This window comes from Monodelphis domestica, chromosome 6 (assembly GCF_027887165.1).
Source record: "Monodelphis domestica isolate mMonDom1 chromosome 6, mMonDom1.pri, whole genome shotgun sequence".
Taxonomy (NCBI): Eukaryota; Metazoa; Chordata; class Mammalia; order Didelphimorphia; family Didelphidae; genus Monodelphis; species Monodelphis domestica.
This window is the reverse complement of record NC_077232.1, coordinates 252,498,290-252,514,922: the sequence shown is the minus strand read 5'-3', so window position 1 is coordinate 252,514,922 and position 16,633 is coordinate 252,498,290. Positions and strand designations below refer to the sequence as shown.

At 42.0% G+C, this 16,633-nt stretch overlaps 1 protein-coding gene across 11 annotated transcripts in view; it reads right to left on the bottom strand.

Annotated features, from left to right (window-relative positions):
- Window positions 1-15,356: 15,356 nt before the first annotated feature.
- LEF1 (lymphoid enhancer binding factor 1) overlaps window positions 15,357-16,633 on the bottom strand; it is a 176,618-nt gene continuing 175,341 nt past the window's right edge. For all 11 annotated transcript variants that reach the window (XM_007495821.3, XM_056803101.1, XM_056803102.1 and 8 more), the window contains one exon: window positions 15,357-16,545. In XM_007495821.3, coding sequence (XP_007495883.1) covers window positions 16,466-16,545 — 80 coding nt within the window. In that variant the 3' untranslated portion in view covers window positions 15,357-16,465. The remainder of the gene's footprint in view (window positions 16,546-16,633) is intronic.

Below are 16,633 nucleotides of genomic sequence, written 5' to 3'. Positions count from 1 at the left end.
TGGGATTTTCTTGGCAGAGATACTACAGTGGTTTATAATTTCTTTTTTCAACTCATTTTATAGATGAAGAAACTGATATAAACAAGGTTAAGTGACTTGCCCAGAGCCATGTGACTAGCAAGTATCTGAGGCCAAACTTGAACTCAGATCTTCCTACCTTCAGGCCTAGTGCTCTAACCACTGTGCTTAATTTGGGTTCTGTAAAATAAATTTGGCTGCATGATTTTCTCTAGCTATGTTCATCAATACATGCCTAGGAGTGACATGAGAAGTGAAAAGTGGAATGGATGATGGGAGTAGTCCCAGGCTGAGACTTAGCAAGGCAAGATTGGCAACAAGGGGGCAAAAGAACTCATGTAGCACTAACCTGGCTCACCAAGGGAAGGGAGGAAGATTTATCCTGTGCAGGGGTGATGACCTGGCAAAGAATTGAGAGGTCAAGGGATTGGTGGTCAAGATGAGGACAAAGAATAGAGTATGGAGGATATAGGCAGAAGTAAAGGTAGAAAGGCAACAGATTATAATCAGATAAGAACTTGAAAGTTCTTGAACATAGAAGTGGCTCATTTGTGGGTGATGAGAAGGTCAAGAGTATGACCATTTGTGCATATGGCTGAGGTGAAGTGAAGGAGTATGGGTAATTGGAGGGACTGAGAGATTAGGGCATGTGAGAGAGGATTGGGTATCTATTTTGACATTCCTTAGTAGAAGGGCAAGAGTTGAGGAGAAGAGAAAGATTATGATTTGGGTACCAGACTCACTGAGGAAAGTAGCTGAGTGTCCTAGAGGTCGATAAATGGCAGCTATTGGGATTTTTATTGGGTAGTACATATGGATTGAATGAACTTCAAAGAAGAGATTACTGAGTAATGGTTGTAGAGGGAGAGTTTGGAAATGGTTCTGGGGATCAAATCTGACCTTGAACACTGGCTGGGTGACCCTGGGCAAGTCACTCAACTCCATTTGCCTTAGTTTCCTCATCTGGAAAATATGCTAGAGAAGGAAATAGCAACCCACCTAGTATCTTTGCCAAGAAAACCCCAAGTGGGGGGTCACAGAGTCAGAATGACTGAACACTAATTATAGGGATCAAGAAGCATTCCAACTTGTAACAAGGGGAATGAGTGAAAGTTCAGCCAGTGCTGGGGAGGGGGTTCAGGAGGACTGTGACATCAGAAAGAAGCCAGGTCTCATCTCATGAGGGTCAAGAGATAAAAGGAGCAAGGAAATGCCTTGAGATGAAAGGGAGTTTGTTGTATATGGAACAGGCATTCCAAAGAGCACAGTGGAAGGAGTGGGTGGCTTTAGAGTGGGTCATTTGTGTGTGCATGTGGATGAAAGTGGAGGGAGAGAGGGGTTGGAGGATGAATGGTGACAGCTGAGGATTTAGAGTCACTGAGATGAAGAGGATATGATGGGGGAACGTTTGTTACAATCATTTAGGAGTGAGTTCAAGTAGTTATCCAACTCCTATGGGCCATGGCATATAAAACTCTTCAAAACTTGAACTCTTCTCCGCCTTCTGAGGGTTTTCCCCGTTGATTCCTTTGCTCAAACACTACCAACCAGCTTTAGTGATACTGTGTTTCTCACCTTGAACTTGGCCATTCCCCTTCCTAGAATGTCCTGCCCTCTCACTTTGGCTTCTTCTAAACCTCAGTTCAAGGCCCACCTTGCTGTGGGAGGTCTTTACCAGTCCTTTTGGCTGTCAGTGCCTTCTTTCTGAGATCACCTTCCATTTGCCCCATATACCTCTAGGGTGTACCTGATCATTTGCATGTCCTTTCCCCTATGAGAATGAGTTTTACCAGGCAGAAATTGTTTTGTTGCCTTTTCTTTGGATCCCCATTGATCAGCCCAGTGCCTAAGAGATGCCTAGTGACTGACTGACTCACTTTAGGAGGCCACAATTTGTGATGGGGGAACATTCCACTGGCCCTTGTCTTTTTCAAGAAAAGTCACTCTCTAGAACAGATGCCTAGTTGCAGAGAAGATGGCAGCCTGCATTGATAAAAAGAATTCCCTCACCTGGAAGTTTTCTATACCAATAAAATTACAGACTTTTCCTTTTGTCCATCTTAGTTCTAGAGCACTGCTCCTCCAGTCCCCCCAGAAGCCCCTCAGACTCCGGCTGTTTTAGAGTAGTGGCTGCCCCTCCTCAGTTTCCACACCCCCCGTCTCACCCCCAAAGGTGTACTGGTACTCACCACGTAGGTTATCCAGTTGCCGTTCCCAGGCAGTCTGCACAGAGAGGTGATGTTTATTCACAAAGCTGGAGGAGATCTGAACCATAATGAGATTCCTTCAGGTACCTGCTCTACACAGCCATGCCTCTGACCACAGTGCTGGCTTATGAGCTAGGGACAGCACAGGGGGACATCAGGGCACAGATGGCCAGCCTTATTTCTGTCTCCATGTGATTTGCCCACCCGAAGAGGGTGAAATCTTAGAGCACTAAAGTGTTTCAGAGTACTTAAGGTAAAATAATGTAGTCAACATGTACATAGAGCTGACTATATGCCAAGTACTAAGTACTTTACAGTGATCTCATTTGAGCCTCACAGCAGCCCAGGTAAGCAGGTACTATTATTATCCCCATTTTGAGGCAAACAGGTTAAGTGATTTGCCCAGGGTCATACAGCTAGTAATGTTGGAGGCCAACTCTGAACTTGGGTCTCCCTGACTCCAGGCGCAGAGTTCTAGCCACTGCATCACTGAGCTATAAAACTTTTGGTACTTTAAGAAACCACTTAAAAAATAAAATTAAAAAAGGAAGCACTTTATTACTTCTAGTTCCTCTTCTGTTTTATTGTGTTAAAAAAAAAAAGGTGTTGTGAGGACAAAGTACGGTAATATTTGTAAAATGTTTTGTAAATCTTTTCTCCTCTTATAAAATTTTGAAGATCAAGGATTAAAGGAACACAAAATAGCTCTATTTTGGCAAATATGTTTAAAGCTTAATGGAAATAAGGATAGATTCTGGACTTGTGATTTTATTTATTTAAAGGACTTACCTTCTCTGCAACTGGTCGTCTGGTCTAGAGAGTGGTCTAGAGCATTTAGAGATTATGTGATTTGCCTAGAGACACACAGTTAAGAGAGGTTTTAAAAAGGGGAACTTGAACCCAAGTCTTCTTGGCTTATAAAGCAAGCCATCTACCTATATGCAGTGCTCCCTTTCTTTCAGACACTAAGACTTGTGGAATTCCCATGACCTTGGCTTGGGATGTGTGTGGAGAGCAGGAATGAATGGTACAGTATCTGGTATTTACTACAGAGGGCAGGCAAATCAGCCTAGCAGGACCAGCAAGGCGCCTTGAGGAAGAGACAAGAGGCAGCAGCATGAGCCAGCCAAATTGAATAAACCCTACCTCCATTGGTATAAATCCTTGACCATCATCTCTCTTCCTTCAGAGCTAGGACCCTGACTCCAAGAATCTTGGGAATAGAGTTTCCATCCCTCCCAAAGCTGCCAGATCTACTTCCAGTTGATAACTGATTCACTGTTGTATTCTTTTGATGATGAGCTCCTGTAGCTCATTAAAAATAGGGTGGGTGCAACTCTTTTTAAAAATTGGCTAATACAAAGCTTGTTAGATTAACATCCTCTTCATTTAATGAGATATACCTGAATTCTCTTCATCCATTAAGAATGGATGCTTTTGGACTAAGGTATTATGGTCTACAGCTTAGAAGACAAAACGAGTTCATTTTCCTGTCTTGCTTGGCTGTATTTATAATTGTCTTACAGTTAAAACTATCTCTTTACCTTTCCTTCCTAAAATGGGGTTAAGTCCTGTCAATGAGATCAGCCAAACCAGTAAGTTCAAAATGGCAACACATAGTAACAAGTGTGGTCCTCCCCTCTGCTGCCATGTATGGCAGCTAGGTGGTACAGCGAGTAGCTAGATGGCTCTAAGGAAAGTTGAGTGCTGTAGATGCTTTCAAATGGTAGTTCTGGAGAAGACTTGCGAGAGTTCCTTGGATAGCAAGGAAATCAATTTGATCAATACTTAAAGAAATTAATTGGAATGACAAATATTGAAGCTGAAGCTGAAATACTTTGGCCACATGAGAACGCAGGACTCTCTGGAAAAGACCTTGATGTTGGGGAAGACTGAAGGCAAAAGGAGGAGACCACATGGATAGATTGTGTCATGGAAGCCACAAACACAAACTTGGGCAGACTTTGGGAGATAGTGGAGGACCCCATGGTCCATGGGGTCACAAAGAATCGGAGACGACTGAACGTCTGAAGAACAGGTGCCACGATAGTTAGAGCATAGGACCTGGGGTTAGGAAGTTCTGAGTTCAAATTCTGTTTCAGATACTCTCTAGCTATGTGTGTCTGGGCAAATCATTTGTGCCATTTCCCTGTTTTCAAACCTTCAAAATGAGACTAATGGTAGCACCTATCTCCCTCCCAGGGCTGTGAGATTAAAATTAAATACTAGTAAAGTGTTTTGCGAATCTTAAAATGCTATATATTTTTAGTGATTAATGTTGTTATTTTTATTGTTACCCTTATCCATCATGGCTCTGAAAAGCCAGTGTCAAAAGAGGAACTTAGAATGCTTTAAGTCTATCTCCATGTCACGTATCATGTTTTTATGTTGTTCACTCTTTGCCCCTGCCCCCATAAAGAATGTGTAGTCTTTAAGGGCAGGGACTATTTCCTTTCCTTTTTGTCTTTGCAAAACTCATCAATGACTACCCCAGGACTGGCCCATAGTAGGTAGATTCTTCATAAATGGCACCAGGGAGAAATGGGATGAGGATTGGCTGATTGGGAAGGCTTTTGGAAACAGACCCAAATGTTGTACAGTACAGTGCTGTCCATAGTTTGGAAGTTAAGCTGTTGGACCTCCTGGGCAAACCAGCCTCAAGAGTGGCCCATTCCATCTCTAGAGCCTTTCTGTTAGATTTTCTTTAAATATGGCCAAAATTAATCAAGAGAAAATATTAACCTTGGAGAATATTCTAATGAGCTTGGAGTCTCTTCTGTCATATGGGTCTATTGTATCTTACTTAGCATCAAATTGTTGTGAATCATTGAAGACAAGAGAAAAAGATAAAGTACAGAGAAGAAATTTTCCATGAGGTTCCCCTAAGGAAATAAGGTCATTAGAGAAGGGGAAAATGTGGGATAGAAGGAAAATGTGGTTTTAACTTGATGTATTTTTTAAGTGATAGTAAAGATGTGCTTCAAAAATTTTCCCTTTGCAGGATTTAGTTGTGGGAAAGAGTATTTACTCAGGTTACTAATAAACGACAGTTATTAGGGCATCTAACTGATGCAGTGGATAGAGTGCCAGGCCTGGAGTCAGGAAGACCCAAGTTCAAAGCTGGCCTCAGATACTTCCTAGCTGTGTGACCCTGGGCAAGTCACTTAGCCCTGCTTCCCTCAGTTTCCTTATCTGTAAAATGAGCTGGAGAAGGCAATGACAAACCACTCAAGTGCCTTTGCCAAGAAAACCTCAAATGGTGTCATGAAGAGTCAGATATGAGTTGAAATGACTAAACCACAAAACTTGAAAGTAACTGATCTACTTTCATGCAGTCAAAGGTGACCACAGCCTTCTCTTGATTCTTACAAAGAGGTCAAGGTAGAGGAAAGGCCATATTGGGAGAAAAGAAGCCAGCAAGGTCTTAGAGAATCGTACTACTGAATATGAGCAAATCCACCACAGAGCCTTAGACCCACTGATTTGGGATAGTTATTGGAAGATTTTATCAGGAAGAAACATAACTTGGCCACAATCCTTGGAGAAAATATGAGAAGAAGGGCTCATGAATGCCTTTGCCTTCAATATAAAAAACCACTTGATTCAGAAATGGCAACTTTGGAAGACCACAAGCAAGATGGACTTCGGAAGTCACTGTATGGGGAGGAAGGTATTTTGGAAACCCAATTTCCCATTTGGATCAAAATTTCTCAGCAGAGATGTGAAGGCCTTGAGGCTTGGGTCTTACCACTTGGGAAAGGGTAAAGGTATATAGAGAGGATTTCTTTTTTTTCCTGCCATACTTATTCATACTAAGAACTTTTCATATTTTTCCCTTTTTTAATTTATATTTTCATTTAAAAATAAATTGAAATCTACCTTCTCTCCTTCCCTTTGAGAAAACAACAAATTTTCTGCTACAACCATGTATGGAGAAGCAAAGCAAATTCCCTGATTGACCATGGAATCAAACAATTAACTCTTTTTAAAGTGTTACTGTGTGCTGTGAACTGGAAAATTATTATCTGTGTGTGCCCTGGAACCTGTCTCTCAGAGATGAAGTTCCATGTGATCTTTTCTAGTCTAATTGACCTCAATTGTTGGCAGATCACTACATTTCATGTCTCATCCTTCTGTCTTGGCCTTGGTGGCTCCTTATGTCTGGAATGCCCCTCCTCACTTTGCCTCAGAATTAGAGCTGTCTTCTTTTTGAGTTACTCTGCACAGTTTTGTACATATGTGTTGTATCTCTTCTTCCCAGTAGAATGTAAGCTTCTTAAGGGCAGGGATTTTTCATATCACTGGGATTTAGTAGATGCTCAATAACTGTTTGCTAAATTGGCTCCATCCATTTGTTAACTAACTATCCCATTGACTTTCTTAGTATTCTCCTACTCTTCATTATTACAACAAGCCTCTTTTAGTACACACACACAAAACACATACACACATTTTTTATTTTAATTTTTTCTTGGGTTAAGTAACTTACCCAGGATCACATAGCTATTAAGTTTATGAGGCAGAACTTGAACTCAGGTCTTCCTGACTTCAGTTCTAGAACTTCCAATGCTTGTGTTTGGTCATGGAGGGGGTAGATTTTAGTTCTCCTAACTAAGTGTTCAGAAAAGGACAGAACCCAGTAAGAATCTTAAAAGTAGAGACCAGAGCAAACCTAAATGGAACCATGATGGTTCAAGCTAGGACAAGAGAAATGATACATCCAAGTAGAAACCCTCATGGGGATAGAGATAGGGACAAGGCCTATGATTTTATTGATATGGGAAACCCCCAGGTATGAAAATTCCTTCTCTCAGTTCAGGTCAGCCACTTCTCTGCCCCGCTTTTAAATATCCTGGCAAACACACATAAATTCAGACACACTATAAATTCAGAAGGGACCTCAGCACATGTGTCAAGGTTCAAAAGAATGCCAACATCCCTTGCCCTTGAAATAGTTCTTCTTTCAAAGCAAGCCCAAGCTCAGCTGTTCGCCCTGGCAGATTATTCTAGAGTCCTATTGCAGTATACGTAACGATATTTTTAAACCTTATTTCACTTGTACCACTCCAATTCAGTGAACTGTGAAGAAAGGATATTTTCAGTGAATTTCAGTTCCTTGAGGACAGTAACATTGTAGCTGAGTGTCTAGTACAACAACTGACCCTTTAAACTGTAAACAGATATTTTAAAACACTTAAAATGTTAGACCCTTTAAAAGAGACTTGTTTCATTTTTTAAAAATATTTATGACTGTACAGATCTCAAGGTTACTAACTCTGAAAATTTTGGCCAATGAACTGTAATTACTTTAGGTTGACTTCTGTTACTTCAATCTATTTCCTAACATTGTGGAATGAAAGAACATAGACAGCACTGAATAAAATCCATGTTTCTTCTAAATTCCTGTTAGAAGACAAACCCGTTTAAAACATGGGAGTGGGTGTAGAAAGTGAACAGAGCAAACTATCAATATTAGTTTGTCAACTAACTATTCCACTACTGCTGCAAAGTACAAGGTAGTATTACCTAGTGAGAAGTGGGCTGGTTTGGAATTGAGAAGATCTACTTTTGTGACCTTGGGCAAGTCCCTGAATCTCTCTGGTACTCAGTTTTTCATTTATAAAATGGGAGCATCAGACTAGATGGCCTCTAAGATCCCATCCTTAGAAAACCTTCACTGGATAATTCTCTCCTTCTGAATATTGTTCTATGTCTCTTTATGGCCAGACTTCTTAAAAAGCCTGTCTACAGTAGGTGCCTCCAACTTTCTTTCCTCTTACTCTCTAATTAATTTCTTAAAATGTGCCTTCCAACCTCATCAGTGCACCAAAATTGCTCACTCCTGTGAGAACCTATTTTTCATATGCTGTATTAATGTTTGGATATTAGGGGAAATTACCGTGTATTCCTGTGTCTGGGATCTGGGTCAGAGATACCATCCAGTCTGTTGCTTTTTGCATTTTCTTTGTCTTTGGGAATCCCAAGGTGTGCCTTCCTTTTTAACAGAATTTGGTTAATAATTGAATGGGACAAGGATTCTTTTCCTGTGTACAGATTTTCTGATATGGGGAGAGGTGGATAAGTTCAGGATCACCTTTTAATGATGTCTTGGGATGGTCAAAGGAGAGGTTGAATAATGAACTCCTAAACATCTATTTGGGTCTTGACAGAAGTCAACCTAAAGTAATTACAGTTCATTGGCCAAGGTTTTCAGAGTTAGTAACCTTGAGATCTGTATAGTCATAAACATTTTAAAGAAATGAAACAAGTCTTTTTTAAAGGGTCTAATGGTTAAAGCTTTTTCTTGACAAAAATACTGGAGTGTTTTGACATTTCTTCCTTCAGTTCATTTTATAGAGGAAGAAACTAAGGCAAACAGAGTTAAATGACTTGCCCGAAGTCACACAGCTAGGAAGTGTCTGAGGTCAGATTTGAACTCAGAAAGATGAGTCTTCCTAACTCCAGACCTGGTACTCTATCCACTATACCATCTAGCTGCCCCGTCTCCTGACATTTTCTTAGGCTGTCTCCTATGCCTGGAATGCTCTCCCTCCTTATCTTCATCTGCTGGCTTCCCTGATTTCCATCAAAGTGTCCACTTAAACCCCATCTTTGACAAGGAGCCTTTCTCAGTCCCTCTTGATTCTAGGACTTTTCCTCTCTAATAATTATTTCCTATTTATCCAGTCAGTAACTTGTTTGAACATGTTTATTTGCTGATTGCCTCCCCCATTAGACTGTAAGCTCCTTGAGGACTGGGGTTGTCTTTTGCCTCTTTTTCTATCCCCAACATTTAGCACAGTAATAGGTGCTTAATAAATGTTTATTTGAATGACTATATGTCCAACTCGAAATCTAGACTCCTATCGACATGGCTCTAAATCATGATCTATCTATCTATAAATCATATCTATCAATCAAATCTAAATCAGAAATTATATATAAAGGTGGACCAGTGGATAGAAAACCAGGCTTAAAGATGGGAGGTCCTAGGTTCAAATCTAGACTTTGACACTTCTTAGCTATGTGACTCTGGACAAGTCACTTAACCCTCATTGCCCAGCCCTTGTCACTTTTCTGCCTTGGAACTGATAATCAGCATTGATTCTAAGGAAGGGATTTTTTTTTTTTAAAATCACAGGAGCATTTGCTTCCAGTATTCTTTTAATCTAACAACTGATTCTCTCTACATTTTCCCCATAGGCATACCTCACAGCTTCCCTAATGGAGCAGAGAATTTAAATTAGCCTCTAATTTATTTTGGTAGCTTAATCATTAAAAACAAATGTCTGCATCTTACAGTGTTGTTGAAGCCATGGAACCCAGGCTGTTGGTGTGCATACTTGGATTTTACACCTGAAAGTTCCCCCGTGACTGTCCTGCTTCATGATTGCCAGTTATCAACTGCCTTCTCATTTCATCACTTCCCAAAACAACCTCTTACCTTCTGTCTTAGCATCCATTCGAAGACAAAGGGCAAAGGCTCAGGCAAATGGGGTTAAGTGACTTGCCCAGGGAAATACAGCGAGGAAGTGTCTGAGGCCAGCTTTGAATGCAGGTCCTCTCCACAGGGCCACCTTGCAGCCCTGTAGATGCACCTTTTTTTTAACCCACTAAATTGACGGTTTTGCATACACACTCACAAACACTTGAGGCAGTGTGGTGCAGGAGATAGAGAGTGGTCCTGAGAGTCAGGACACTGACCTGTCCTGGTGGTGACCTTTGAATGCCCCAGACAATCCTCTAGGACTTTCTGTGGAAGTCGCCCATCTAAACTGGCAAAGGGGGCTTTCTCACTGGAGTTTTCTATACCAATGAAATCACAGGTCTGGTTGTTTAATAGTTGCATCTAGTTAGTTATACACACACATACACATTTACAGGAGAGAGCCATAGAGTCATATCTGTCTAGACCTGTGGTTCCATCAAGGGAATTCCTGGTGTAGGAATCTGCTTTTTCGAAGGACAACTTCTCAGTAACTCTGTAACACAAGAGTTTGGAAGGAATTCAGAGCCCCTCACACATTAAGTGACTTGCTCAGGCTCATGGTTACTATGACTCAGAGGAGTCTATTAGGCCATGTAACTTCTTTGCCAATGGATGGCTACCAATTATAAAGAAATAATTTGTTATAGTCCAGCCTTCTGGAGTAGATTTCCTATACAGTATTATAAGGATAAGGGATAAAGGAAAATGCACAGATTGTCTTTAAGAGGAAAGGAGAAGAATTTAGAACAAACCCTGGGTGAAGATTCTGGAAGGAGAGGAGGATCTTGGGAGTTTACTGGATTTAACAGTCTCTTCTAATCTGGCTTTACTCTGAGCTAGTAAGGAGGATCTTTGCTCTGGCATCCCCTGGGAAAAGACTAATCTTGTGGAAAGATTAGGAATTCCTGGGTTGGAGAACTGCCTTGGAGGAGACCTGCCTTTCCTTGAAATACAGAGATCAACCTGTCAGAAACAACTTGGTTAAGGTAAACCCAATGGTTTTGTCACCTGGGACTTTGGGTCTACATAGGAAGCCAACCCCAGGCTTTGGGTAAGGACCCAGTACGTCTGTGATTTCTGCATCCTCAGCCTTTCAAAGACAATCTATAGTGTATAGGTAGTCAGATAGCTTTTTGGGGTCTAGATAAGATCAGGGAGTGAATAAGGGCTTGAGAAGACCAGAAGAGCAAACCCTGCGAGGGGGAGCATAGATTGGTGGGAAGAGTTAGAGTTGTGTAGATTTGGGACCTTATTTAATATTTTCCCACCTTCAATAAACTTGGTTTCTTGAAATAATTACAAGGGTTGTGCTTCACTGGCCCTGGGAGGTTCCTAGTTGGGTTTTTTAAATTTCTCATCCATCTAGGTCCTTCCCATTAAAACTATCTCCTTTGGGGGGTAGTTTTCTCTTTCAGTATAATAAATAAGGTCATGAGCTACTTTGGAATCAATCGTCAAGATTTTTACTAGTTGACAAGTTATTTGACTTTTCATTTTATTTCTTTAACATAATTTAATTATCTCCTTACTCCAACCTTCCCCCCACCCAAATATATGCTCAGAGTAAAATACTATGATCTATATTCTTTGATACTCAATGAGCAAAAAATCTCTTTACACATTAAGTATAAATGGGAAAACTTGAGTTTTCACTAAATTTCTTTAAGACGTGCAGTAAAATGTCTATTTTAAAATCAGATGCTTGAGGTAGATTTGTGGCTCAGTGGATAGAAAGCCAGGACTGGAGATGGAAGGTCCTGGGTTCAAATCAGGCCTCAGATACTTCCTAGCTGTGTGAACCTGGGAAAGTCACTTAATCCCTATTGCCTAGCCCTTATGCTCTTCTGCCTTGGAACCAGTACACAGTATTGATTCTAGGAAGGTAAGAGTATTAGAAAAATAAGCGAAACAAAACAATTTTTTAAAAAACCAGATGTTCTCATAATGTGCATCCATTTTAATCCTGGGCTATATTGCATCCATCCTCCTTATCTGTTGTTCTTGCTCAGTTGTGTTCCACTCTTCATGATCCCATTTAGGGTTTTCTTGGCAAAGATAATGGGGTGGTTTTCTATTTCCTTCTCCAGCTCATTTGACAGATGAGGAAAGACACAGGATTAAGTGACTTGCCCAGGGTCACACAGCTAGGAAGTGTCCACCGAGCCACCAAGTTGCCCCAATGCAGATTAAACTTAAAAGTGTGTGTTTTGGGTTCAGTACCTCTCCCACCCCCTGAAGGCAGCCTATACCAGTGAAACCGCAGGCCCAGTCCCTATCATATGTTCAGGAATATAATAAATGGCCTTGAACTGGAAACCAGGAAAGCTGACCAGTTGGTCCTTTGAACAGGCAAGCCCTCTGAGATTCGGCCTGGGTGGAGCCAGATAATTTGTGCCCTTCTGAGGGAAAGAAGCATCCTACAGCAGAATTAATTCCCTTGGAGGTACTGGAAAAGTTGGGGAGGCACGGGAGGGACTCCATGGGAAGGGAACAGCCTCCTCTTCCCTCCACTGGGATGCAGATTGTTATCTCCTGTGACTTAGGGACTGAGCGAGAGCAGTCCCTGTCACATCCTCTAACCTCACCCTGTCCCCAAATGCTAATTTTCTTGTTATCATTTTGTGAGCTCCATGTAAATGGAATTCTGGGTGGCCAGACTTTAGGCTCAGTGGAGGGAGGAATTTAAGGGAATTATCCAAGTTCACACAGGTAGACCAAAGATTTGAATCCAGATCTGATCCACAGCCAGAGTACCTGCCATTGTGCTGTCCCATCAACTCATTTTTAACTGGCAGGGAGGTGGCACAATTGATAAAGTGTTGGAACCAGAAAAACCTGAGTTCAAATCCTGCCTCAGATACTTATTAGCTATGTGATTCTGGACAAATCACTTACCTTCTCAGCCTCAGTTTCCACGTCTGTAAAGTGAGGACAATAACAGCACCTACCTCCCAGAGTTGCTTCAAGAATAAAATACAATCATATATGTAAAGCGAGTTGTAAATCTCAATGCAAGCTACTGTCATTCTGTTATTGTAACAAGCTTGTTGGTCTTACTAGGGCAACTCTGGAATTCAATTTGGACTTCTTAGAGGTGAGCTGAAACTGCACAACTTGCACTAAGTGCTCTCTCTTCACACCCAACAGGCCTGCTGTCCTTTGGCCCCAGAGCAATATGGGATATTTATCAACAAACAATATGATGATGTCATTTAGTGACGGAGCTTCTTGCTTTTGTCAAAACTATTCTCAATTCACCTGTGGCTATCTTCCTTTCAGAGGAAAATGACCTAGACATTTGGTTATTACACACTGGCCCAATACTGCCATAGCCTTTAAGGTTATTTTGACTTCTTACCAAAACTTATAGGAAAAGAAGGAAGGAAAAAAAGAAAGGAAGGAAGGAGGGAAGGATGGAATAGGAATGACAGGAAGGAGGAAGGGGAGGGGAGAGGGAGAGACAGAGGAAGGAAGGAAGGAAGGAAGGAAGGAAGGAAGGAAGGAAGGAAGGAAGGAGGGAAGGAAGGAAGGAAGGAAGGAAGGAAGGAGGGAAGGAAGGGAGGAAGGGAGGGAGGAAGGGAGGGAGGAAGGGAGGGAGGAAGGAAGGAAGGAAGGAAGGAAGGAAGGAAGGAAGGAAGGAAGGAAGGAAGGAAGGAAAGAAGGAAGAGAGGGAGGAAGAGAGGGAGGGAGGGAGGGAGGAAATGTAAAAGAAAGAAAGAAAAAGAAAGTATGAAAGAAAGAGAAAGGAAGGAAGGAAGAAAAAGAAGACTCAAAAGCTTTGGTTGTGGAACAGGTCAGACAGCAGCTCACATCACCCCTAGCAACCAAATAAACCAAGGTCACAGGGAAAACTAAGCCTTGGTAATGAGCAGGATGCCTGTTGTAACTCTGCTAGTATGTACCTCCCAGGAGGCTGAGCCATTCTTTCCTTCTTAAGCATACACTTTGCTGAAGAGAGAGCCACAAAGAGAAAGTGTCAAAGACAGGCCAATATCAAACCAGGAAGAATAGTAGGCAGAATAGCCACAGTGTTTCCCCCATGGATGCTTTTAGAATACTTGCTCTACTTTAGCTCATACCTTCAGAGGGACTCGTTCCTCAAGAGCTCAAGATAAAACTACCTTCCCTCCCTCCTTCCTTCCTTCCTTCCTTCTTTCCTTCCTTCCTCCCTCCCTCCCTCCCTCCTTTCTCAAAAGATATAAAGAGGGAGAAACTAAAAGGAGAGTTTGTGTTACTCTTTGAACTGGGTGTTGCTCCTGCAGATTCTAAGTTGCTTTAACCCTGTTACCATGTTCAGTCCTTATCCAGGAGAATCAATGTACCAGTCAATGAGCCCTTAATAAATGGTTACTATAGTCAGGTAGGAAACTCAGTGGATTGAAAGCCAAACCTAGAGACAAGAGGTTCTGGGTTCAAATATGGCCTCAGATACTTTCTAGCTGTGTGACTCTGGGCAAGTCACTTAATCCCCATTACTTAGCCCTTACCTCTCTTCTGCCTTGGAACCAATACACAGTATTGATTCTAAGATGGAAGGTAAGGGTTTAAAAAAAGAGCTAGAGAGAGAAAAAAAAGACTAATAGAACAGAAGGAATCCTGACTTGAGTTAAATAACACTTCTGATGCTAAGTTGTGCCTTTGGCCGAGAGTTTTATTAAACCTTCTTGGGCCTCAGTTTCCTCATCTATTTTATTCTTTAAAAAATCCTTTTCTTCTAAGAATCTATACTGTTTATTGGTTCCAATTTTAAGGGCTAGGCAATGGGGGTTAAGGGATTTGTCCAGGGTCTCACAGCTGGGAAGTGTCTGAGGCCACATTTGAACCCAGAACCTACCATCTCTGAGCCTGGCTCTCGTTCCACGGAGCCACCCAGCTGCCCCCCTTCCTCATGTATTAAATGAGGAAGTGAAGCCACGCCGGCTTGTGGGGTTTCCTTCCAGCTATTGGTTTATGATGCTCTACGCCAGGCCCTGAAAGCAGTTCACCCCACTGGAGAATCCCGTTCCTGAGCCAGCTTTAGCATTGTTTTGATGGTGCTGCATCCTCCGGCCCAAGCCGAGTTCTCATTCTGACGACCAGAGATCTGGAATGGTTTAAGCAGGGCAGTCACGTGGGTCCACGGACAAATGAGAAAAGAGAGGCACTGCCCCATTCCCAGACCGGCGCTAAATTGGCAGGTGTTTCCCCCCCTCTTGATTATAGTTTAGGACTGCAAGAAGAAATTGGAGCCGGTACAGAGGAGAGCTATGAAAATGATTAAAGGGCAGGTGAGGTAAGTTGGAAGGAATTGGGATGTGTATTTCCACCCGAGACAGGACAAGGCAGAGCCCCGCAAATTTTATTTGATGATTTGCCTAAGTGGGGAAGGCGGGTGGGGGTGGGGCAGCGACAAGGAATTCTTTCCATTTCCGCCAGGGGCAGCCCTGCGGTTGCGCTTCTGAGTCCGGGGGAGCCGCTGAGAACCCCTTAGTAAGGCGGACGGCTGGCCTTCGGACCTGCCTGGATTCCGGAGCAGAGAGGAAGTCCCTTACACACACTCGCCAATAAATCTACCCTAATCCGACTTTATCAGACAATCCACTCTTTTTTTTGGTTGTTTTATTACAAAGCTTCTTTTAAAAAAAAATGCTCAGCACATTAACTCAAACTGGAATGACAAAACTTTAGTGAACAGTTTTTGGCAAAGGCTTCGCCTTGCAGCTTTTTTTTTGTTTTTGTTTTTTTTAATGGGTACATCGATGCTCATTTCAACAACTGGCATAAAATCCCACTAATCGGCTAATAAAAACAGATACAAATACAGAACATTTAAAGTAATAACAATTCAAGTGCTGGGCTTTTTACAAGAAGAGGGAAAGAGAAGGAAGAAAGGGAAAACTCACTGCAAACCGATTTACCGGATGTATTGCTTAGGTTTACAAAGAAGCAGGATCATGGACATGTCTACTGACAAGTTGACTCGGTGGTTACACTTAATTAGCTCTATATGACACCTTACAAAGACGGAGAGGCCACTATTTGTTACAAATCGTTCACAGAGAAGCCACATTTTCAGACAAGACTGCTCTTGGACTTCTTTCAGTTTCAGTTTCATTTAAAAAAAATCATACTTTTCCAGATCTTTGAATTTTATTTAAAAGATCATATAGCTAGTAAAATATACACCAAGGAAATTAAAACTAAAAAGTTAAAAATATAAAAGCATTCAAGTTTAAAAAAAAAAAGAAGCAAACATAAAATTGATCCTTTTGCACTGTTATTAAATAAAAGTTTGGGAGGAAGGAAGAGAGAGAACAATGGAGGCAGAAAGAAACAAAGAAGGAGAGGTCTTCCACAAATTCCTCATGGGGCAATGGATGGGCGGGTGTTTGAGTGCTGGCTGGCTGATGGCTCCCGAGGGTTGCAGCAGGCAGGCTGACATGGCCAGGCTACCCTGCTTGCCAGAAGGTACAGACATGGATGCAAAAATGCTCTGGGAAGAACAAGGCAGAGATGAAGTGAGAGAAGCTTCTCAACTGACCCAAGGCCTGCACACATTCGCATGTGCATTTCAATTTTGTGGGCATTGTTGTTGTTGTTTTTAAATCTTCTTATGCTTTTCTTTCAGGACCGGGTTCTTGCAGTTGAAGCAAAGAGGGGTTTGGCAGTGATTGTCCTTATGGTTCAGGGTCTCTAGCAGTAACCACAGGGTCAAGTGGACATCAAGACTCCTTTGGGGTCCACTGCTCAGACCGAGGAGATGTTTGGGGTTTCAACAAGCTTCCATCTCCAGAAGAGGCCCTGGGGTTGCTGCCTTGGCTTTGCACGTTGGGAATGAGTTTCGTTTTCCACCTCAAGAAGGAACAAATGAAACGCTATTAATACAAACTGTCCATAGATGAAATTCTCTGCCCCACCCCATTACCCCCCAAAAAAACCC